This window comes from Micromys minutus, assembly GCF_963924665.1.
Source record: "Micromys minutus genome assembly, chromosome: 16".
Classification (NCBI taxonomy): Eukaryota; Metazoa; Chordata; class Mammalia; order Rodentia; family Muridae; genus Micromys; species Micromys minutus.
Window position 1 is genome coordinate 6,617,717 of NC_137985.1, and position 26,343 is coordinate 6,644,059.

The 26,343-nt window shown below is 39.3% G+C and overlaps 1 protein-coding gene across 2 annotated transcripts in view; it reads right to left on the reverse strand.

Moving 5' to 3' along the window:
• CNTN5 (contactin 5) overlaps nt 1-26,343 on the reverse strand; it is a gene marked incomplete at its 5' end in the record, with an annotated part of 653,203 nt that overhangs the window by 25,093 nt on the left and 601,767 nt on the right. For both annotated transcript variants that reach the window (XM_080930109.1, XM_080930108.1), the window contains 2 exons: nt 7,349-7,458; nt 25,614-25,848. In XM_080930109.1, coding sequence (XP_080786235.1) covers nt 7,349-7,458; nt 25,614-25,848 — 345 coding nt within the window. The remainder of the gene's footprint in view (nt 1-7,348; nt 7,459-25,613; nt 25,849-26,343) is intronic.

Below are 26,343 nucleotides of genomic sequence, written 5' to 3' on the forward strand. Positions count from 1 at the left end.
CTGGACATAAAGCCACACATGAGTAGTGTATTAACAGATTATCATAAACTTAGAGTGACACCTTTATTGCTACTCTGTACAGTTGCATCATAGGAAAAAAATGACAAAACCAGATCATTAGCAGAAGAAGTTTCCCAGCATGAGAATCAAGATCCCACTTGCTTCAACCAAGAACCAAAACACAAAGCCAAACCAAAACTGAAAAAAGTGGACATCACCTCACTTGGCAGACTGGAACTTAATTAATTAATTTATTTTTTGTTTTGCTTTGTATTTGTGGAAATTTGAAAAGTATGCCCCCGTCACACACACACACACTCATGCATCTGAATGCTTGGCCCATTAAGAGGGCCACTATTAAGAGGCTGCCTTATTGGAGGAAGTACGCCACCGTGGGGGTGGGCTTTAAGGTCTCCTATGTTCAAGTTCCACCCAATGGGAAACAGAGGCTCCTGCTGCTGCCTACAAATCAGGATGAAGTATTTTTGGCTCCTGCAGCACCATGTCTGCCTGCACACTGCCATACTTCCTGCCAGGATGATATTGAACTAAACCACTGAAACTGTGAGTCAGCCCCAAATAAATGTTTTCATTTATCAGAACTGACATGGTTATAGTGTTTCTTCACAGCATTGGAAACTGTAAATAAGATGGCATTGTTTTTGAGAATTAACTCTGTGAACTTATTCTACTGTAGCCCCTTGAGTTCTAGATTGAATATAGAAAGTACCACCATGTCTGGGTAGAGTATGAGCTTTACAACGGTTCCTACCTTTGCTCTTTTTACTTTCTGGTTTCATCTAGCATCAACACTGCACCTGAGCAAAGCAGGAAAGTATAAATATTTGCTGGGTAAGTAACTAAATAATGAATGAGACCAAATACAACACCCAGAATGTGAGACCAGTAGTGTCTGAGGCCAAACTGTAACTGTCAACTTGGGATTGCAATATTAGTTAGGTGGCAACCAGGATCAGGAGCATATACAGTCTGGGTCAGAGAGTTAGGGAGACAGAGGTCAGTGATGATGTCTTGGCTGAGGAGGAGGGAAAGGTTATCAGACCTCATTGGCCTCATGTTAGGATTATTTCTTCATGATCTTTGCTAAGGGTAGCCTTCCTCATTGACTAATAAAAAAGTGGAAAGAGCAACTACAAAGGGTTCAGAATCTTGTTGAATCCCCTGTAAATCCGAGTTTGTTTATTAATTAAGGCATTGTTAGTCACTAATGCTGCACTGTATACTCTAGAGATTCAAATGTTCATGCTGAACTCTGGTAGGAGACTGTATTTAATATGAAACATTGAAGGACATGAACCTGTGAGTGCCACAAAAGTATGACCGTTGAGCTGTTGGCAGGTGTGTCTAAAATAGTTTCTGAGGTTACTTAAGCTTACATTGGAATTTTTGATGCAGAAAATATGTTCAGATGAGAATTCTTGGTCACAATAACTATTTATAGAAAGACTGGAGAGTTTTGGCTTTCAGGGACATTGAAACACCATGGTGTTAGGAAAGGAGGTGCAGATAGTTTCATACTGTGAAAAGATGATGGTGGCATAGAGTCTGAAGGGAGGAACCTCTTTCCAAATTACTGCTACCAATCCTTAATGAGAGAGCAGTAGTTTTTTGGGGTGCTTGAATGTCTATATCTGAAATAGCTGAATTACCAATGGAAGAGACATTGATTACCTGTTTACAGGCACCTTCTTAACGTCTCCACCCAAATTGTTTCTCTGCCTCCTCTGGCTTGTGCAAAGCCAACCCCTTCCTTCTTCAATCAGCATTTAGTCTTGTTTTATTTGTGGTTTTTGTTTTTGTTTTGTTGTTTCTTCTGTCTAACTGATCTCCCTTAGCAACCTCCTTGCTGGTCCTGTCTCCTTGGTAAAAACTTTATAAAGTCTGGGCACAAAGTCCTCCTCTTTGCCTTTCTCTTCCCTCTTCTAGCCTTCAGATATTCCCTTCAGATGTTTTTACTTAATTACATGGCTTTCAATGACACTTCTATGCCTTTAGTCCTGATCTCTCCATTAGACTCTAAACTCTTACATCCGAAGTGAGCAACGTCCTTTTATTTCTAGCAGAAATCCCAGCTTAATTCCAATAAAATAGAACTTGTGATTTCCTACCTGAAAATCAGTTGTTTTCTCTCCCTTTTAGGGGGTGGGGGTGGCACAATTTACTAAGTGGAAATGCAGAAATAGTCGCTGTCTCTCCTGTCAACAGATTCTGGCCTCTTTCCTCTAAAACCCTCCACTTTGTATCACTTGGAAGAGGCCTCTGTATAATCACCACCAGGATGTGTGCCTCAGGACAGTAATCCCCTAATGCTTTCCTTGGCCTGTCTCCCTTTTCTTTTCTGCTCTTCACATAAAAGTGTCAGCTATTATTAAAAATGTGAACCTTACATATCTTTCTGGCTTACGGACTTCTCTCATGGTGGCAGTGAAACACAAAAAAGCAAGCGGAATTAGGAAGGGAGCTGTATTTGGTTTCAGGGCTGGCGACTAGGGCTGCCAGTGTGGGGGAATCATGGTGGCAGGAGCTTGTGTCTGAAGCTCACACTGCATCTACAGCCAGGGTGCAGAGCTAGACAAGTGTCGGCCTTCTGGCCACTTACATCTTTTCATGTAATCTGGAAGCCCAGGCCATGGAAGTGTGCAGCTCCTGTTCCTGGTGAGTCCTCTTTGGAAATACCCACCCAGGCATACACAGAGTTCTTTGCTGGAGATTCTGAATCCAGCCAAAGGGACAGGAAGACCTCCCACTTACTCCCCCCTAGAAATTACTGTGGTAACTTCTACTATATCTGGAGTAGAGGCTGAATTCCTCATGCATGGAACGAGAGGCTGGCCTTTTCTAACTCTATATGCCATTTCCATGGACAGCCCTCCCCTGAGCCTTTCTGTTCTTTAAAGGAGCTAAGTTAGCGGTACCTTTAAATTTTTTTTAAACTTAAAACAAAGATCTTTTAAAAAATTATATATTTTGATCATATTCTTTCTCTTTTTCCAACTCTTTCCAGATGCTCCCCACCATGCCTACCTGCCCAATTTTATGATCTCTCTGTCTCTCTGTCTCTGTCTCTCTGTCTCTCTGTCTCTCTGTCTCTCTCTCAACCCCTGACACACAAACAAAAAAGAAAATCACAATAAAGAAACAAACAAATCTAATGAGACAAAAGATACCAACCCAGAACAGAAAGTGCACATAAAAACCTGTGGACCATTTTTGTTGGTACGGGTCTGCCCTTTACTATGGAGTAAAGAGATTTGCCCTCTCCTCAAATGTATCAGCTGTAAATAGCTTCCTTGTTAGGGGTGGGAATTTGTCTTCACTTCCTCTTCTTTTTTTTAAATTCAATATTCTCTGCATTTACTTTTCAGATGTTATCACCTTCCTCCATCTCATCTCCCCTCCCTCTCCCATTGCCTCCATGAAGGTGCTCCCTCTCCCAACCACCCTCTCCTACCTCCACCCATTGGCATTCCCCTACACTGGGAAAACAAGCCTTCTCTGGACCAAAAGCATTCCATCCCAATAATGCCAGAGAATGCTATCCTCTGCTGCATATGCACCTGGGGCAATGGGTCTCTCTATGAGAACTCATTGGTTGGTGTTTTAGTCCATGGGAGCTGTGCTGGGTTTGGTTGGTTGATAATATTTTTATTCTGATGGAGTTGCAAACCCTTTCAGCTCCTTCAGTCCTTTCTCTGGCTCCTTCATTGGGGTCCTCATGTTCAGTCTGATTGGTAGCTGCAAGCATTCTCCTCTGTATCAGTACAGCTCTTAGGAGGTATCCATATCATGTTCCTGCCAGTAAGTACTACTTAGCATCAGCAATAGTGCTTGGGTTCAGTGGCTGCATATGGGGTAGATCCCCCAATGAGGCAGTCTCTGGATAATCTTTTCTCCAATCTTTGTTCCTCTATTTGTCCCTTTATTTACTCTCTTGAGTGTTTTGTTCTTCCTTATAAGAAAAACTGAGGCATCCACCTTTTAGCATTTCTTCTCTTTGAGCTTTATACATTCTGTGATTTGTTTCTTGGGTATTTGGAGCCTTTTGGGCTAGTATCTGCTTATCAGTGAGTACGTACTATGAGTGTTCTTTTGTGACTGGGTTACCTCACTCAGGATGACAGCTTTAAGTTCCATCTATTTGCCTAAGAATTTCATGAACTCATCTTTTTAATAACTGTGTAGATGTACCACACATTCTATATCCATTCCTCTGTTGAGGAACATCTGGGTTCTCTCCAGCTTCTGGCTATTATAAATAAGGCTGCTATGAACATGGTAGAGCATGTGTCCTTGTTAGGCGCTTCTTTTGGGTATATGCCCAGGAGTCATATAGCTGGGTCCTCAGGTAGCACTATGTCCAATTTTCTGAGGAACCACCAGACTGATTTCCAGAGTGGTTGTACTCACTTCCTCTTCTTTGTGCTGGAATTTTACCTGGGACCTTATCTCATTTACTTTCTCATTTGTTTAAATAATCTGCACACCAATCTTGCTACCCTACAATGTAACATTCATAAACCTAAACTGTCTTTTATTCTAATTTAAAAAATTGAAGGAGCCACCAAATACACTGTCACCGCCATTTCCCAAACAGATCTAGTAGCTTGGAATTTTACACACTGTAGACAAAAATTCAAATTGTGGCTAGAAAAGTAAGCTATAAGACTGATACAGACACATATGAACTAAAAGCAATCTTACTGATTTGTGTAACAAAGGCTCTTGTTTCAAACTCTTGCTTTGTTAACATGATCAGAATTCTGGCATTGGCAAACAAAGCTAGAACATAGAAGGGTCAGAAGAGAGGCACTGGAGAAAAAAATGAAATATGTGTTAAGTTTTATCACCCTTATTGACTTTTTGTTGACATTTTTGCAGGAGAAATATGCGGGAATAAAAGGAGGATCATCTTGGCGGAGCAGGAGTGCATCAGGTTTTAAGGTAGGAAGAGTACAGAAAAGACAGGGCAGGTGTTCACACTCTTCTTGTTTAGTTGGTGTTTAGCCGACTTGTGACCTTCCAGCAATGAGACAAAATAGATAAACCTTATGGACCAATGTTTTACTTAAAATTAATACCATATTGGCCGTTGAACTTTACATTTTATTTAATTTTTTATTTTAGAAAATATGTACTTTATTTTCTACTTAGTAAGATGTTGACATTGTTTCAGTAACAAAAATCTATGTTTTTCTTTTTCTGTTTTCATGCATGTATGCTGATTTCACTAGTCTTATGTAAACTAGACAGAAGCTAGAATCAACAGAGAGGAGGGGACCTCGACTGAGAAAACGCCTCCATAAAGGCAGGCTATAGACATGCATGGAGGGCATTTTCTTAATTAGTGATGGATAGGGAAGAGCCAAGACCATTGTGGAAAGTGCCATTTCTGGGCCTGGGTCTAAGACAGAAGGCTAAGCAAGCCAGGGATCAGCAACATGGCCTCCATTCTTCCCTTACCTATACAGGCAGAATCTTTCACCGAAACCAGAGCTTGTTTCTCTTCAGCTTGCTCTGGGCTGTCCTGACCCTGCCTTTGGGTTGGTCTCCATAGCCACTCAGTACTGACATAGATTATGGGGATGTCGTCCTCATGGTTTGGCTATAAGTGTTTCAACTATGAAGTTATCTTCCCAGCCCATAATTTCTTCTGTTTAAATTTTATTTGATAATGTAAAACAGAATAAGTGCTACTGTGCTCATGGAGCCTCTCCTGTTTAAATTTTCAGAATTTATGTAGTTTAGTTTAAAAATACAGCCATCATATTGATCATACTGGAATCTGCTCCACCTTGATCAGCTTATAATTGCTGAGGACATTCCATTTCCTGGCTGTGGAAACTCACCATTCTACTGAGACAGACTGACCTCTTCTCTGACATGTCTATGTCATACATAATCCTCACTTTCAGCCTTGACCAGCAAGACACTGACCTCTCCCAGCATGCTGTTTATCTCTGTCACACCTATGGAGATCTGGCTTTCTGTAAATCATTTTGCTGTGGGCCTGGAAGTCTTCTGTTGCTCAGGGCTGGCCTCCTGAGTAGGCGTGTGTCACTGTACTTAGTTTGGACATAGTCTATTGACATATTCAGCAGCATTTGGGTCAATGAAGCATTCTTGACCTTTTGAAATTAGGGTATATCAAATATGCAAGTAGGGTATCATGGGAATTATTTTCTATGTCTCCTCTTTATCAATGTACAGTGACCCCAGCCAATAAAAGAGTAAAACATCATTTATATAATAGTGATTCCTCAGTGATAGACTTCCAGTCCTTAACCTTCTAGAAACAAAGAAGCTCGGGATGTATTAGTTTCTCAGTGAGTTGCCTAGCATGTTCAAAGCCTTGGTTTGATTCCAAGTGTAACACAGAGTGTGGTGGTGAATGGCTGTAACCCCTGCACTTCAGTGAAGGAAGGAAGATCAGGAGTTCAGTGTCGTGCTTAGCTAACTCATTGAGGCCAGTTGGTATACAATATCTTGTCTTAAACAGCAGCAACACCAACACCAACTACAATAGCATTCAACAGCAGTTAAAACAGTAACAGCACAACAGCAGCAAGAAATAAAGGCTTAAAAAGCCTAATATCCAAAGCAGAATTCTTGACTTCTGTGTTATTCACCCAGCGTGTTAGGTCTGGAAGCTCTGAGATTATCTTTAATATCTTTTCAGTAGCCCACCTCTAGTTCACCAATCAATTCTGTATTTCTTTTCATTGACATAAAGGTCCAGCTTTCATCAGTTCCATAAAATGGCATCCTCATTGCCACCTGCTTAGGATAACTCAACTCTGCTTCTGTCTTCCTCTGGTGCCTTTTCCTCATGCAGGTTCTCTCCACTCCAGACTGAGAGCCTTTTAATACCACACAGATCTTGATATAGCCACTCCATTGAATTTATTTTGGGGGTTTCCCTGTACTTAAGCTAGAATATTCAGGCTAATAGCTACCCCACAAGCCTTCTGTGCATATTCAAGCTAAAGATTAACTGATATCACTGAATTGATTTGGTATATTCATAATTATAAGACTATCACTTCTGTCTTTAAATAGTAAAAAATAAGTAAATATCCGCCCACTGTGTTTGTCTAAAACTCCACTTTATTTCGTTATTTTTGTATAGTGGTGACAAGACTATTTAGGCAACAAACAATAAGCCAACTATTGAAAAACAAAAATATCTTTTGGGAGAACAGTGTTTTTTTCTTAACACAGAGAAAAGTTTCAAAGGAATTTGATTCTGGTGAAGCATCATTGAATCATATGTTTAACAGGACGCAGCTCCAGAAAAACAGAATCCTATTTTCAATAATGCTATTCTTACCTCAAACCCCTGTGGCCTTCCGAGACTCTCCTTAACATGTTTCCATACAACAAAAATCTCTGACACCGACACACTCGTCGCCATGACATCAGTGGGAGCAGCAGTGGGTTCTGCAGGAAGAGAAATAGAAGTGATAAGCCGTGTGTGAATGATGTGGTTATGAAAAACACGAGATAAGAAGGTAAGCTCTTTGGGTTTCTATGTCAATTTACATTAGAGTCTTTCCTATAGCTGCTGTCAAATCTAGAATGTCAAGAGAAGAGTTTTATTCTTGATTCAGGTTGGGCATGCTTAGAAAAGTGAAAGGTTTGACTTATGTTGACTGTCAATCCAGACAATAAAATCCAAACAGTCAGCTGGGATTGCTGGGTTTGTTTATTTGTTTACTTAATTGCTTTCAGGACTAAGTTATGGAAACAACTTAGCTGTCCAATCATAGAAAGATGGAGAACATGGCATGTATTAATTATGTAATATTTTCAGCTATAGAGAAAGAATGTCATTGTCAGTGCAATGGTTATAACTGGAGATGATTCTATAAAGTTAAATAAATTGATCTCAGAAAGACAAATATCGTGTTTTCTGTCACTTATAAGTTCTGAACTCATGAAAGCATGAGGTTATATTTATAGTGATGACATGAAAATTGAAGGAAAAACTCTGCAAAATAACAGAAACCGATGGGAAGGGGAGAAGGAGTCATGGATGAAGAGGCAGAGAGCCAGATATGGAAAGATGCTCAAAGTACATATACTTTCAGGTAGATTACTTGATATAACACTGCATAATGATAATTCTGTGGGTTCTTTGCCTTAAAAAAGCTAGTCATTGCTGATTATACCGTGCGCACATGTGTCCTAATAGTCTCTGTGTGTTTATGTCAGAGTTAAACATTTAACAACAGCATCGGACCCCCTACTGGCATTTATCTACCTTGTGGCAAATTGTTTTGCTGCCTTTTAATCCAAAATTCTTTCATCTGTAGTATGGGAATAAGAAAAAGCATTATCAAAGCCCAGATAGGTCAGACAAACCTGTAATTCCTATAGTACAGAGGGTGATGCAGGAGGGTCATAAGTTCAAAGCCAGTCTGTTTGTTCTACATAGTGAGCACAAGACCATCCAAAGATTCACAGCAAAAGCCTGGCTCAAAATATAAAATCAACAAACAAAGAAGTATGCTATCATATACTTTAAGATTTAGTACAACTTGGAAAAATGCACCTTGAATGTTTAGTATTATAGTTAGCAAAATTCAATAAACAATATGATGGTAATACTATATTTACATTACACAGTCAAAGAGGAAGTCTAAACTTTATTAAATGCTTTTGTCACAAAACTCTATTTTTATGATAATGGAAGAAATGTGTTACGTATCCTGATATTTAAAAGGCATGCACTGACTTTTGTGACAGGTGGAGGCAGAGTAGAAAAGTCCCTGAAGGTCTCAGTGCTGCTGCCTGAAACACCTCTCCATTTGTTTCCATGCTCAGTGACCTTTCACACCATTTTTTATACTACACAATGTCTGACTGACATCCATCAAGAAGTGCATTTTTTTGACACCACATGCTATATGAACAAGGAAATATTTTTAGCTTTGACATGGCTGAATCATAAGTACTGTCACAAACATGTGTTAACTGAAATGGGAGTATAAAAGTCACAGATTAGGTCAAACAGTTCTGTACAGATTATTACATTTTAAAAATTCTATGCTATAAAAATTAGAAAGAATTTTGTAGTAACTTCAAAATAATCCCCACCCCCACCCTGACTACTAACCCCAGATTCAGAAAACCATAGGACAGACAAAGACACAGTTCTAAGCAACATCTTTCAAGAAGCATTATGAAGGGCCCAGGATAAGTATAATCATTTTCTGAAATCTGTCTTTAGCTATGAAAAAGTAGTTACAAATCTGTCTGGATGATTTTGAATATTACTGATTGAAAGATACCAGTCCTGTACCTAGTATATAACTATACAAAACCAACAATGGAAAAATAAAGTCTGGAGGACTGTCCCAGGTGATCTTAGAAGACATGTGCTTTGCATCAGCATCTGATACATGGTATAGTTTCTGCCATAGTCAGGATCCACAGGTCCAGGAATCAAGACAGAAGTGGAAAAAGGAACTGTTCCATTCACTTGTACTCCTAGTGACCCTCTAGGAAAATTTTTGCTTCCTGTCCCCACAACTTTAGGTTCTGCTGGCCTAGAAGTTTTGGTTCCAGAGGTGGAGTACACTTATAAGGAGCCACAACAAACATTATATTAAACTGGAAGCTCAGACTTCCCCCTGATTATTCTGGGTTTCCAATGCCCCTCCACAGGCTAAGTAAGGAATAACAGTGTTAGGAGGGTAATAGATCCAGATTACCATGGGGAAATTAGAGTGCCTCTCTACGATGACGGTAAGAATATCTAGAGTGGAGGAGATCCTTTAGAGTGTCTCTTAGTACTACCATGTCTGTGGTTGAAGTCAATGGGAAACTACAACAGCCTAAGCCAAGCAGAATGGCAAAGGACACAGACCCATCAGGAATGAAAGTATGGTCACTCCTCCAGGAAAAGAGCCAAGACCTGCTGAGGTGCTTGCAGAGAGTATAGAAAATACAGAATGGGTAATAGAGAAAGGTAGTTATAAATATCAGCTAAGGCCATGTAACCAGTTATAGAAACAAGGATTATAAAGTAATATGAATGTTTTTGTCTTATTTTGTTAAGAACACATCTGTTTTTTTTTTTTTTTCAATTTTTTAACGTTAATTGATATTTAAGTTGAAATACTAAAACAATGTTCCCAAGGCACATGGCCCCATCGTAAATTTACAAATGCATTTGCGATTGTACAAGGAATAGATAACTCATGTTAGGTGTATTCATGACCTTGTTATTGTTTCATGTGGACTTGAAATTTTATCTATGTCCAGTTGACAAGGGGTGGATTGTAATGGCTATTCCTGGTTGTCAACTTGACTATATCTGGAATGAACCACAATCCAGAATTGGAAGGACCTGTGACCCTGATTTTGAGGCTGAGAAATAAGAGATCTTGAGGCATAGTAGCTATGAATCCCAGGAAAGTAAGGCACGGAGATCTCCAAGTTCATGGTCATCTGGGACAAAGCAAGTCCCATGTATAGGCATGATAGCACACAACTTTAATCTGGGCCACATCTTCTGCTGGAAACCTATATAAGGACATTAAGGAAGACTCTTCTTCACCTGTTTGTCTTGTAGGACTGAGCAACTGCTAGATCTTTGAACTTCTATTCACAGCTGCTGCTGACCATTGTTGGGGAATTGGACTACAGACTGTAAGTCACCAACAGATTCCCTTACTATATGGAGACTACACATAAGTTCTGTGACTCTGGAGAACCCTGAGTAATATAAGGATCAAGGTTCAAAATTGAACACGCAGTGAGTTCCTGACTAGGTTGGGATATAAAAATCCTGTCTTTTAACTAACAAACAAACCAATTCCTCCAAAAAATGTACACATTGATGTGAAATAAGTATACAAAAGATTTTTTCAAACATTTATATTTGTAGTAAGCAGTGGTTTACTTTTGGTAAATCTCATCTAAAAATTCCCATGGTAGGAATGGAGAGCTGGCTTTTGGGTAAAGTGTATGTACTGATCTTAAGGAAGATCTGAGTTTGGTTCTCAGTACTCAGCTCACTCACAAATCCCCATAACTCTAGCCCCAGGAAGTCTGACACCCTCTTCTGGATTCCTTAAGTACTGCACTCATATGTGCACACACACACACACACACACACACACACACACACACACACACACACACACTTAATAATAAATCTTTAGAAAATTACCACACATGCTGTAATTGAAGCAATTCAAACGTATTGCTAAATTTATTTTCACACACAAGTTGACGTTGGTTCCTGCACTGTTCAATTGTGGGTCCTGCTTCTGACAACCTCTAAACATTCTCTTTATTTCCTTTCCCCATCCTTGTGCTTTATACGACTTTACAGTCTATTTTCCATCTATTCTTTTTTTTTTTTAAACAGAAGAGCTTTTATCTCATTCCAGAGCCACAACCAGCAGAAGTGTAGTAGTTTTGTGAAGCTGTTTAAAAGAAGTTTAACTCCTTGACTCTGTCATGAAGATAGAGGATGCTGGCAGTGCAGAGGCCCACAGGCCCGGCACACTCTGCTTTGGGGAGGAGTCTTTTCAGAGAAACCACACTTGGGATGTCATTTGCCATTCTGTCCCTGTGTCACTTCTCACAATGAATGCATTGCAGAGATTCACATGCCAAACACTTTCTATCTGCGTTTATATTACCAAGGCAATTACATCTTTGTCAGAGAAGACTGCAGAGGGATAAATAATTTCAGAAGCACAAAAACACATGGCTAGGGAACAGCCTTCTATCACTCATTATCTCCTGAGAGAAGCTATTTCCCTGTTAGCTTTCACAAGCACCAGACACATTTCAATATGTCTCAAATCAAAAATTAAATTTAAAAATTAGAAGACTGTAAAGGATCACAAGATATGGTTACAAACTACTTCCTAAATAAGAACTTTAATTTCGCTGGCGAGTTTGGAGGATTTTTAAATGCAGACTCCATCCTGATGACTCACAGATGCTTCACATGAATGAGCATGGACAAATAGCCTTAAATCAGTTCACCTTCTAGGTCACCCATGATGACCTGAGGCAGAATTTGAGCGTGGCAAAAAGCATGGCCTTGGCCAGGTTATTCCAAACCATGTACTGATAGAGGTGAATTGACAAGCTGTCTGCAGACAAGAATAACTGACTGGGAAGCAGAACGTCTGGCTGGGACCTCCTGCCCTGTCTGGAAGCCCACTGCAATGGCAGGGAGAGCATCCCTGTAGACAGACTTTGAGCAAAATGCTTGCATCAGAAGTACATGCCCAGAGCTACCCTAACACAAGAGACTAGCTTAAAAGCTTGAGAGGGGAACCCTAACTCCACAGGCAGAAGTCTTGGTGCTGGCCTTTAAAGTGTACCATGAGAAAGGTAAAAAGGCTCACAGACAAATACCATCTGCTGGCAAAGGCTTCCCGACCAGCCCCAGCCACTGCTACACCACCGGGCCCCTGCTACAGATGTGGTCAATAGGTCATTGGGCGAAAGCTTGCTCCAGCCCTCACAAGCCAAAGGGGCCATGTCCTAAGTATGATCCAGAGGAACACTGGGCTGTCAATTGCCCTGTGTCATGCAGGACAGAGGGACATCAGGCCCAAATAATCCTCCAGCCTTCTAGGCTTGGCTATGGACAACTGAAGAGGCCCAGGCTCCCTTGACCTGACCACTGCCATCACGAACAGGGAGCCACAGGTAGCTATCATGGTGTGTGAGCAGTCCGTCTCCTTCCTCTTGGACACTTACTCGGTCCTGACAGAGTTTTGGGGACCCACTTCTCCCTCCCATTTTCCTATTAGACAACTTTATCTTCTTCACCAGACCCCACCACTTACATTTTTAGGGGTATACCTCTCAGTCATTCCTTTTGGTAGTGACAACATGTCCTGTCCCCTTATTGGGAAAGATATCTTCTAGCTAAGTTGGGAGCCTCTTATTTCCCTTGCTACCCCTCCCCATTCATCTGAACCCAAGCTCGTCGGCAACCTCTGCTCCTTCTTCTAGCCAGTCCACCTACTAACACAAACATGTTTCCTTTACCAGCTTCTCAGGTAAACCCCCAAGTCTGTTGCTAAACATTATTCTTCTGTTGTCATCCAATTACTAGACCCTACCAGGACCCTTTTAAAGTGATTCTTGAGACACCTACAGCTCTTTATCCACATACAAGATTCATGAGATCCCAGGTGGAAGACAGAAGTTGTTGGTAAGCTCTACTGTAAAAAGTCAACCAGGGTCCCCAGTAAGTACTATTAACATTCAGCTGCCCTGACTCTGACATTGCCATGACTCCACACCTTTCTTCTATCCCTCTTTATAGCATGGCAAACTGTTTTAAAATATCCGGGACACATAGTAATTTGCTCCGAACCTTATCAATCTTCTGTCTACTTCAACGACAGACAAAAAAATTCTAATCAAACTATTAATTAGTTCCTGTTACAGGATTACCAGCCACTGTCCATAGCGGAGCCTGATGTGAACATTTGCCAGGTGGACCCCGATGTTGAAAACCGGCTGCACCCCCCTACGACAGCAGGAAGTAGCCAATGAGACTCTTGCCGCCCCATTCCCCTTTCACCATCGGCCTCCCCCTCCCTTTTTTCTCCTTTTTATGATAAGAAAAGGGGAGGAATGGCAGCATTAGGACGTCTCCTGAAAAATCTTTCTTTCTTCCAAACAAAATGTACTTAATCTCTACCTATAATGTATACATATGTGTGTTCCAGCATCTTTTCAAGTCCAGGCGCTTATTACATCTAGAACACCTCCAGAAAAGCAACCTACAGATGCTTCAGCCTTCTCTCACAGACACAGATGTTTCTACTGGACCTGTTCTTTCTGACCTATCCTCAGATGGTTCCACAGATCCTGGACAACAAGAAAACAGCCAACTCTAAGACTGGACAAACATCCCTACCCCCACTTTTCTGGACTGTCTAGAAACATCACCCCAAACAATCATAAAGCAGTCAAGAGATCACAACGACCCTATTCCTGGTCCACCATCACCTCTATTTTTTTTTTTTAATTAAACAAAAATGGGAGAATGTTGGGATTCTGTAAACCCCACCCCTCAATTACCTGGCAGTAGCCAGGTATGCTCCACCCCAGTGACCTGACACTATAAAAGGGGCTGCTTGTCCCTGGCTCTCTTGCTCTCCCAACCCTACCCCTCCTCTTCCCCTTCCCTTCCCCCTCTCTCTTCACGTGCTCATGGCCGGCCTCTATTTCTTTCTCTCTCTCTGCTTCTACTACCCTGTTAACTCTCCCATGACCTGAATAAACTTTATTCTGTACTATAAAATAAAAAAGAGAAGTACATGCTCAGCGAGCTTTTATTCAAGCACACCAATGTGTCAATCTTATTTATTCTACAAAATTAAACATTTCTCGATTTTTTTTTTTAAAGGGGAAATATTGCTTCATTCAAACTTCTATTTCCAAAAGTGTCTTTTCTCCATTTAAATTTGTTAAGGACTTGTTCTCATTTTCTCTTCTGTGTCTCATATGTGTGTGTAGTGTGTATGTATATGTGTAGTATATGTATGTATGTAGGTGCATATCTATATGAGAGTCTGAGGTATCAGATATTTGCCTCTATTTTTTAAAAAAAAATTAATGTTTGAGGCAGATACTCTCAATCAAACCCAGAGCTTTCCCTGGAAGCCATCTTGCTCCAGGAATATACTGCCTCTACAGGCAAGCAGTAAGGGTGTCTGGCCCACTTAACAACTATGTGTATTCTGGAGACTTGGACTCTGGTCTTCTCTGGTGACAAGCCCTTTAACCTGAGTCACTTTCTCAGACCATCACTCAGTGTGGAGCTTTTGGGGTTACTTGACAAAAATTTGGCACTGGGCCAGGACAAGGAAGTAGGGCCACTTCAGGCAGGAATTTGACATTGAGCTAGTACAGGAAAGCAAACTTAGGCAGAAATCTGATTTTAAGCTAGAACAAAGAAGTAATCTTCAGGCAAAAGCATGACTTTGGCCTAGGACAGGAAAGTATGGGCTCAGATAATCCTGGTCATCCTTACAAACCCTTCGCGGTAGTGATCATTGGACTTTGTTTATTGCATTGCTTGTTCCTTGGCTATTTGTGTTTATTGTCTTGATTGTTCCCTTAGCGTAGAACTGGCCTTATTATTACTTGCCTATAATTAAAATGGTATAAAAGCAGACTAGGAAAAGTTAAATTTGCCTTTCAGCCTCAGAACTGGCTGGGGGTCAAGTTGCAGTATTTTCTAATTGTCTATTTCTCTTTAATTCTGACTCCACCCCTGGAGAACACGCTGACCTGACTGAGCAGGCCTGGTCAACTCAGAAGGTAAAGAGTCATTTTTTGGAGGTAGAGTAGGGATTACAAGGGAAACAAATACAATTGATTCTTTTACTGTTTAATTACCTCCCACGACTGACAGACTGACAGAGGAGTGGGAGAACATGCTTAAACACACACAATAAATAAAACCTTCACAGTAGTTGTAATTGACTCTTTATTTATTTAACATATATGAATCCAATGTTCTCATGTTCACCAAAAGAAGGAGTCCATAATTCCATTACAGGTGGTTGTGAACTACCATGTGGTTGCTGGGAATTGAACTCAGACTTTTGGAAGGGCAGTCAATGCATTTAACCACTGAGCCATCTCTCCAGCCCCAGTCAGAGCTGACTCTTTAAGAAAAGGATATACAATGTTCCCAAACTTGTTATTTCCAAATATGCACTAAATCACTTTACAGTACTATTATATATTATGTAATTATTTTTGAAAACAGTGTAGGGGAACTATGAATGCCATTACATGTGCTAAATGGTGGAGGGAGGGTTTGAATCCATACAGAAATTCTATGGTGCTGTTGGTACACTGGGCTATACACATATAATGTCTGCCCTTGCTTTCAAAAGTACTTTAGTTTTCTGTGTGCATGTGCTTGTGGCATATGTGATTAAATGTATATATGTGTCATGTGGATGGGTATGGAGCCCCAAGTTGATGGTGAACATTTTCTTTTTTTGTATTCCTCTCTGTCTTTTCCTTTTAATTGTGTCATTATGTGTATGTGTAAGTACATGATGTGTGTGAGAATACTTTTATAGAGATATTAGAGAACAACGTGTGAGAACTGGTTCTCCCTTTCCACATTTGGATTGGATATCAGACTCTGGGCTCCAGGATTGTCTCCAAAGTGGTTTTATCTGCTGGGCCATATCATCGTTCTCTCCACATTAGTTTTTGAGACAAGGTTTTTACTGAATTTGAAGCTCACCGATTGGTTAGATTGGCTTCCCAATGAGCCTCAGGGATTTTCTTGTCTCCACATCCCCAGTGTGACCTTGTAGACACACACCATTGTGTTTGAGCTCTTTGTGAGTGCTGACAATCTGAATTCAGGTCCTCAGGCAAGGCTGGCAGGCACCTTATCAATTGAGCCATTGCCTCTATCTCTGCCTCGGCTCTTGCTTTCTTTCACTGCCTCTTACCTACTAACCCTTTTCACATTTTGAATTGGGATCCTTACTTGAGCCCTGTCCTAGGTGTTGTCAGAAACCACAAAAACCCAGGACCTCAGCCATAGGCATCTGTGATGGCCTTCATTCCTATTGCACCAAATCTTGGTAACTGAGTCAAGCTGTGTAAGGCTCCTGACAGGCCATATCATGTTTAAGCAGTTTCCAAACTCACCCCTGTATATCACACGACTTAAACAAAAACAACTTTTTCTGCTCTTGACTTAAACTAAGGTAACTTGATTAATATTTGGGTCTTATTTGTGCCCTTACACTATGATCTCTGTAGAGAGTCTTGAAAGGCTGTCATGCTATTGGTTAGGGCATGATGTAGGCTGTGGATAGCTCTTCCACTCCAGTCTGCAGATGTCTTGGACACACTCACTGATAGATTTCAGAAGCAGCTAGATTAAAATTGAGAACAGAATTACCATGCTTATGAATTTAGATGATATATATGTGTTCAGTGACCCAGCAGCTGGAGTCCTCCTAGTGATATGGGGGGATGTACTTGTAATATTGATTGTACATCTAACTTCACAGGAGGGGCAGTGCCAGCATTAATCAAAGTAGAGTCTAATAAACTTGGTAGGAGAAGGATTAGGCTTTTATTAGTTAAAAATTCAGTTGAAGACAGCTGCCTTGAACGTTTATAGTCACTAATCCAAATGGATCACCCAGCACAGACAGGCAATTATTCCTTGTATTTTATAACTAATACGCCAATTTATTAATTTCTGACTTCCCATAAATCCCACGGAGCTCAGTTTCAGCTAAGAGCTGTTGTGGAAAATGCCACATTGTGAGCACTGGGCTCTTATTTGAGCCCTGGTTGCCCTGTTTTTAAGGGATATTTGTAAATCAGCTTCTCCAGATGAGGAGCAACTTCTGAACTTTAATACAAGCAAGAGCCATGCAATTCACCTGAAGAGGCAAAAGCCCCAAATATTAGAAAAAGCTAAAGTGTAACGTTGCAAATAAATAAATTTTCTAATCTGTGATTAATGGCCATGGAATATATTCATTTTTTCTAATGGATCTAATTGAATTCTCAAGTTTTTGTCACCTAGATTTTTGAGTAATGAGAAGCTGAGAGCAAATAGATGTGTGGTGAATTACAAAATATTTCTCAAATTACAAAAGAAAGTATAAATCATTGATCTAGTATTTTCATCTTGAACAGAAATCACTTTAACGTGGTTTTACTAAGCTTTGGGCTATATTTGTTATTATTTTTAATTTAAAACATTTTAAAATTGTGATATACTGGTATTTCTTAGTGGGCATTTGTACATCTTCGTGCAACACCCAAAAAGCCCAATGAACCTGTTAGATCCTCTAAACCTGGAGTTACAAGAGGTTATCAGCTATTTGATGTGGGTGCTGAGAAACAAACTAGGGTCCTCTGCAAAAACAGTCCATGCTTCTAACTGCTGAGCCATCTCTCCAGTCTGCGGGTAATTGCTAAAAGGCCTGTCTTGCCTCCTTTCAATTCACCTGGCTTAGCATCTGAAGTTCTTGGAGTGTAGGCATGGTCAGCCTCACCAAATTTTACTATGCACTTTAATATCATTGACATCAGAACTCTACAATTCTTTTAATTTTTTTTTAAAAATAAGATTGTATTATTACTTAAAGATTATAGTGGAACCAGGGTTAAGGATACAAAATTCTTTCTTGGCTTCAATGTTGGAAGAGTGGTTTATATATAAGATCCCTGTGGAAATCTTGGCAGGCAAATTGATCTCCAGACTCATGTCAGTGGCCACTTAGCACCATCTGAACCTTGTTACATCTGCTACAAAAATACTGAAAGGTTTTAAAGGCTCTAAAGTGTTAACAGAAGAACCATCTGGAACATCCCTGATTGTATTTGAGAGAAACAGTTAACCTCCGAAGTGTGAGTGTCAACTCCAGCCTCAAGTAATTTAGATAATATCAATAAAAGTGATTCCTTTCAATAGGTCAAATATGGGGGAAGCTTTGATTTTAGTGATGCAATTCTCATTTGCCCTCCTGTAGGCTCTCTTAAGAAAAAAGGCAAAAAAGAATGAGGGTTTGCAGAGTACACACACCCACATACAGGCAGGCAGCTTTGCTTTTGATAGTCTCACTGTGGAGCCCAGGCAGACTTGAATTCATGATTGTCCTGGCCCAGAGTCTTGATTGGTGGCATTCTGTCTTTGAAACAATCACTCCTGGTCAAACGAAGCTATTTGCCAAGTAACTAAAATGCAGCACAATTTCCCCTTTTGATTACATAGTAAATGCTGGCATGTTATTATTGCCTGTTTGCAGTAATTATTTAAAAGAATGCTTCAGAATAGCGATCACATAGATGAAAATTTAACTTTAGCATTATGAGAATTCCAGAAGTGTTCTACTTCAAAACCTTCACTGTTAAATAAAAGAACATTAGGTAACATACTTAGGATCACATGTGTGACTACAGATGAAGTTAGCTGGCTCTTCCAGTCCTCTGTTCTGCAGTTTTTTTGACTGATGTGATTTAAAGATGCAAACTATTATGATAAACAAAAGTTTCCGATTTTGTAAATTTAATTGGTGATAAAATTTAAATCTTGCAGGCAGAGGAAAGTGAGATTGTATATGTTGCACAACTGCTATCTTTCATAGTTTATTTTGACAAAGATATTACAGTGAAATGTTTTATAACAACAACACAGTGTCTTTTTTTAAAGATTTATTTATTTTTATTTTATGGGCATTAGTGATTTCCGTGCATCCATGTGTGAAATAGGAGTTATAAACAGGAGTTACAGTTGTGAGCTGCCATATGTATGCTGGCAATTGAACTCAGGACCTCTGGAAGAGCACCAAGTGCTCCTAACTACTGAGCCATCTCTCCAGCCCAACCTCAGTGTCATTAAAGAAAATAGGAATATTTTCTGTCTATCTTGAAAGAGAAAACTCAGGACATATAGCCAAAAAAATGTACAAAAGAAAAAAAGAAAAGAAAGAAAAAAACAGGAAGAAGGGAAGAAAGTAAGTAAGTAAGTAAGTAAGAAAGAAAGAAAGAAAGAAAGAAAGAAAGAAAGAAAGAAAGAAAGCCTGGAAAAAAACCTTCCAAGCAACTGGCCCCAAGAAACAAGCTGGAGTAGCCATATTAAGATCGGATAAAATAGATTTTCAGACAAAAGTTATCAAAAAAGATAAGGAAGGACACATTTTACTTATCACAGGAAAAATCTATCAAAATGAATTCTCAATCCTGAACATCTATGCTCCAAATACAAGGGCACCCATATTCGTAAAAAAAATCCTTCTAAAGTTCAAAGCATATATTGTACCACATACAATAATAATAGTAGGAGACTTCAACACCCTACTCTCATCATTGGACAGATCATAGAAGCCAAAACTGAACAGAGACACAGCAAAACTAGCAGAGTTTATAAACCAACTGGAATCAACAGACATCTACAGAACATTTCATCCTAGGGCAAAAGAATATACTTTCTTACTTTCTTCTCAGCTTCTCACAGTACCGTCTTCAAAACTGACCATATAGTTGGTCACAAAACAAGCCTAAACAATATAAGAACACTGAAATACTGCCATGCATCCTGTCAGATCACCATGGACTAAGGCTGGTTTCTAATAACAACAAAGAAAACAAAAAGCTCTCACACACACAAGACAGCAGAAAAATTTGATACTCAATGATAACAGTCAAGGAAGAAAAAAAGAAAGAAATTAAGAATTTTTTTTAGAATTTAACGAAAATGAAGGCACAACATACAGAAACTTATGGGATGCAATGAAAGCAGTTCTGAGAGGAAAACTCATAGCTCTGAGTGCCTCCAAAAAGAAACTGGAGAGAGCACACACTAGCAACCTGACAGCATAGTTGAAAGCGCTAAAACAAAAAGAAGCAGATACACCCAAGAGGAGTAGACAGCAAGAAATAATCAAACTCAGAGCAGAAATCGACCAGGTAGAAACAAAAAGAACTATACAAAGAATCACCAAAACTAGGGACTGGTTTTTCGAGAAAATCAACAAGATTGATAAACATTTAACTGACTAACTATAGGGCACAAAGAGAGTATCCAAATTAGTTTAATCAGAAATGAAAGGGAGACATAAAAACAGAAACTGAGGAAATTCAAGAAATCATCATATCTTACAACAAAAGCTAATACTTAACAAAATTGGAAAATCTAGCAGAAATTGACAAATTTATAAACAGTATCAGGTACCAAAGTTAAATTGAGATCAGATAAACAATCTAAACTGTCCCATAACCCCTGAAGAAGTAGAAGCAGTCATCAAAAGTCTTTCAAGCAAAAAAAAAAAAAAAAAAAAAAAAGTCCAGGAAAAATAGATTCATACTTTCATAGAAGAACAAGTACCATAATTCTCAAAATTATCCCACAAAATAGAAAGGGAAGGAACGCTACCCAACTTGATCTTCGAAGCCATAATTATGCTCATACTTAAACCACACAAAAACTGTACAAAAAAAGAGAACTTTAGACTAATTTCCCTTAGTAACATCGATGCAAAAATATTCAATAAAATTCTTGCAAACAGAATTCAAGAACACATCAAAACAATCATTCACCATGATCAAGTAGGCTTCATCCCAGGGATGCAGAGATGGTTCAATATATGGAAATACATCAACTTAATCTACCATAAAAACAAACACAAAGAAAAAAAAACACATGATCATCTCACTGGATGTTGAGAGAGCATTTGACAAAATTTAACACCCCTTCATATTAATAGTCTTGGAAAGATCAGTAATCCAAAGCCCATACCTGAACATGATAAAACCAATATACAGCAAACCAGTAGCCAACATCAAACTGAATGGTGAGAAACTTGAAGCAATCTCACTAAAATCAGGGACTAGAAAAGGCAGCCCAATGTTCCTCTACTTATTCAATATAGTACTGGAAACCCTGTTCAGAGCAATTAAACAACAAAAGAAAGTCAAAGGGATACGAGTTGGAAAGGAAGAAGTCAAAATATTGATATTTGCTGATGATATGATAGTATACTTATGTGACCCCAAAAATTCCATCAGACAACACCTACAGCTGATAAACAACTTCAGTAAAGTGGCTGGTTATAAAATGAACTCAAACAAATCAGTAACCTTCCTCTACTCAAAGGACAAATGTGCTAAGAAAGAACTTAGAGAAAAGATACCATTCATAATAATCACAATCAATATGAAATACCATTGTGTGACCCTAACTAAGAAAGTGAAAGATCTGTTTGACTAAAACTTCCAATCTCTGAAGAAAAAAATTGAAGAAGACTTCAGAAGATGGAAAGATCTCCCATGCTCATGGATTTGAAGGATCAACATTTTAAAAATGGCCATCTTAACAAAAGCAATTTACAGATTCAATGCAATCCCCATTAAAATTCCATCTCAATTTTTCATAGTGTTGGAAAGAGCAATATGCAAATTCATCTGGAACAACAAAAATCATAGGATAGAGAAATATATTCTCAAGAATAAAAGATTTTCTGGGGGAATCACCATCCTTGACCTCAAGGTATATTACAAAACAATTGTGATAAAAACCACATGGTACTGGTACAGAGATAGGCAGATAGGTCAATGGAACTGAATTGAAGACCCAGAAATGAACCCACACACCTATGGTCACATGATCTTTGACAAAGGAACTAAAAACATTCAATAGAAAAAGAACAGGCTCTTCAACAAATGGTGTTGGTTCAACAGGCAGTTAGTATGCAGAAGAATGTAAATCGATCTATTCTTATTTCCTTGTACTAAGCTCAAGGGCAACTGGATCAAAGATCTCCACATAAAACTAGGTACACTGAAACTATTAGAAGAGAAAGTGGGAAAGAACTTAGAACACATAGGCACAGGGGAAAATTTCCTGAACAGAACACCAATGGCTTATGCTCTAAGATGAAGAATCAACAAATGGGACCTCTTGACATTGCAAGAGGTTTCTGTAAGGCTAAAAACCCTGTCAAGAAGACAAAATGGCAGCCAACAGATTGGGAAATGATTTTTACCAATCCTACATCTGATAGAAGGCTACTATTCAATAAATACAAAAAACTCAAGAAATTAGACTTCAGAGAATTCAACTATCCTATTAAAAAATGGAGTACACAGCTCAACAAAGAATGATCAATTGAGGAATACCAAATGGCAAAGAAGCACCTAAAGAAATGCTCAGCATCTCTAGTCATCAGGGAAATTCAAATCAAAACAACTCAAAGATTCCACCTCACACCAATCAGAATGGATAAGATCAAAAACTCAGGTAACAGCAAATGCTTGTGAGGATGTGGAGAAAGAGGAACACTCCTTGACTTTTGTTCGGACTGTAAACTGGTACAACCACTTAGAAAATCAGTCTGGCAGTTCCTCAGAAAACTGGACATAGTACTACCTGAAGATCCAGCTATTCCACTCCTGGGCATATACCGCAAAGATGTTCCAACATATAACAAGGACACATGCTCTGCCATGTTCATAGCAGCTTTATTTATATTAGCTAGAAGATGAAAAGATCTCAGATGTTCTTCAACAGAGGAATGGATACAGAAAGTGTACATTTACACACTGCTATGCTATTAGAAACAATGACTATGAAATTCCTAGACAAATGGATGGAACTAGAGATTATCATCCTGAGTGAGGTAACGCAGTCACAAAAAAAAAAATAATAGCACACATGTTATGCACTCACTGATAAGAAGATACTAGCCCCAGAAAGCTCTGAATACTCAAGAAACAATTCACAGACATTTTGAAGCTTAAAAAGAAAGAAGGTCAAATGGTGGATGCCTCAGACCTTCTTAGAAGGGAGAACAAAACACTCATAGGATGAAATACAAGGTCAAATCTCTTTTTGGAACAGGGATTGAAGAAAAGATCTTCAGAGGCTGCCTCACCTTGGAATTTACCCCATATCCAGCCACCAAACTGAAGACTATTGCTGAGACCAAGAAGTCCTCACTGAAAAGAACCAGATATGGATGCATTTTCAGGGACTCTGCCGAAGTCATACAGATACGGCTGAGCATGCTTACAGCTAACAATGGAACTGAACATGGGGACCCTAATGAAGGTGCTAGAGAAAGGACTGAAGGAGCTGAAAGGGGTTGCAACCTCATGAGAAAAACAACATTATCAACCAACCAAACCTTCCACAACTCCCAGGGACTAAAACACCAACCACTGAGCACACATTGAGAGACCTATTGTCTTAGTCGAGTTTCTATTCCTGCACAAACATCATGACCAAGAAGCAAATTGGGGAGGAAAGGGTTTATTCAACTTACACTTTCTTATTGCTGTTCATCACCAGACAAAGTCAGGACTGGAACTCAAGCAGGTCAGGAAGCAGGAGCTGATGCAGAGGCTATGGAGGGATGTCACTTACTGGCTTGTATCCCTGGCTTGCTCAGCCTGCTTTCTTATGGAACCCAGATCTACCAGTCCAAGGATGGCACCACCCACAATGGGCTGGGCCCTCCCCATCATGATCACCAAATAAGAAAATGCTTTATAGCTGAATCTCATGAAGGCATTTCCTCAACTGAAGCTCCTTTCTCTGTGATAACTCCAGCTTGTGTCAAGTTGACACAAAAACAGCCAGTACACCTATGGCTCCAGTTGAATATGTAGCTAAAGACAGCAGTATGTGATATCAATGTGAGAAAAGTGCTTTTGTCTAGGGAGGGCACATTTTCCCAATGTAAAAGAATGCCAAGGCACTGGAGTAGAGAAATTAATTGGGAGCAAGTGTACCTTTATGAAGACAAGCAGAGGGGGAAGGCGGATGGGAGCAGGTTGGAGAAGGGTATAACATTCCAAATGTAAATACAGAGAGTAACTAATAAATAAATTAAAATAAAAGAAAATCTTAGCAGAACTCTAATAGTGTATTACTTGATTCTCTACTTTCCTAGATGTTGTTCCCTTAAGATAAAGTTTTGCTCAGCTTCTCAGCTTGACTCTATTACAAAGATGCATGACAGCTTTTATTGGAAAGTGTATCTGACCTAAGCGAAGTGCTGTTTTTGTTTTTGTACATTCAAATGACTTTATTTATTTTTACTCATGAAGATCCCAGCACCAAAAACATTAGAAATTATTGTGCGCTGCTCAAGCCAAACATGTGGGCATGAATGAAGCACCAGGCTCAGTTAGACCTTGCTTATTTGAGAAGTCAAACAGCTGTTACCTTTGTGCAGTTTTGTACTTTGAATTGATCTCAATATTATGATTGTAATTTACTTGGTAGGGCCATTGACATTTCCATGTGAATAGGAGTAGGGGAAAAGCTGAGATCTCCCTCACTTGTTCTCTCAGAAGACGGCCATTTTGTATGTAAGTTTAAAGAGACTTGGGATGTTGACAGCAGAAGTTGGGTGTATGGTTTAGTGTAGAGAGTTGCTGGTTTTCAGTTCATTCTCTTGGAAAGTGAGCACACTTACTTTCTAGATTGTTCTCCAGGTCGGCATATAAGAATGGAATGAGCTCATGTGACAAACACATGCTATAGAAAAATCAAGGATTAATGAAGGGATGTGCATTAATTCTCATTACAGGATGCTTAACCTTTGCCAGACTCCTTTGCTTCTTTGTTCTTCTTTCTCTTTGTTTGCATTTGTTCAAGAATGTGACAAAGATCTGAAGGTTTGGGGACAAATGCCCCACTGTACCCAAGCTGTGTAACTTCTTTATCATACATGTTTATTGGTTATGTCAATGGAATATTCATTTAGTTTCATTACACACACACACACACACACACACACACACTCACACACATTAAAGTATCTAGAGAAATAACATATTCTATAGATTACTGATATAATAGAACATGTTAGTCATATATTATGAATGAACAAAAAACATAAAGCAACATATGCAGGGTAAGTTTTTTAAAAAGATGAACTTGGGAAAAGTTTAATAAATTGCATTGAATAAGCATAATGAGGTTATGAGTGAGATTTTCAATCCTTGACTGTTATTTTCCAAAATATGCACACAATGTCTCATTAACTGACAAAATATAATATTGACATAAAAATGGATGGGGTAAAGACACTGACCTCCCTCAGCTGAACAGATGACTACAATCTGGCTGAAAGGTCCGTCACCTTTATTATTATAAACACCAACTTTGACTTCAAAGGGTGTGAGAGGAGGAACACTTTCATCTCGGTAAATGAACTTGGAAGCCTCAGAAGACGTGACCATTTTCTCCTTCCAGCCACGTGTTCCATTGAGTCTGAATGCTACTATGTAGCCGAAGCCTTCCCCATTCTGAAACTCTTCTGATACTGGCTAAAGAAAGATAACAGGGTTAATAATCCACAAAACAACTGGCTGAGAAGCACTTTCCTTTTAATTCTTACCTTTGCAAAGTTACAGAGAAGGACTGAAAAATAAAGTCTCAGAACTTTTAACAAGGAAGAAAGCCAAGGTAGCACATGTACTTTGGCTTTAGAGACACAAGATTTAAAAAAATGCAATTTTATTGGTTGGTTTCAAAGAAACACACAAAAGTATTGAAAACTCATGAAGTGAAATAAATTTATGACGATTTTTCATGTATATGAGCTGAAGATCTATGGGCTCTGTTATAGCTGCTAGAGGAAGCTCTCATGATTGGGGTGCAAGGCCGGCATCTCTAGTTAGTCCTCTGCAGACCTCTCTGCAGATCAAAGCAAAGACGCTAATGCAGGACCTATGTTCAGTGCTCCTTCCTTCAGTGTCTGTGTTTTCCTAATTGCAAAATCAAATAAACAAACATCTACCTTGGACTTTCATTTTGCTTAA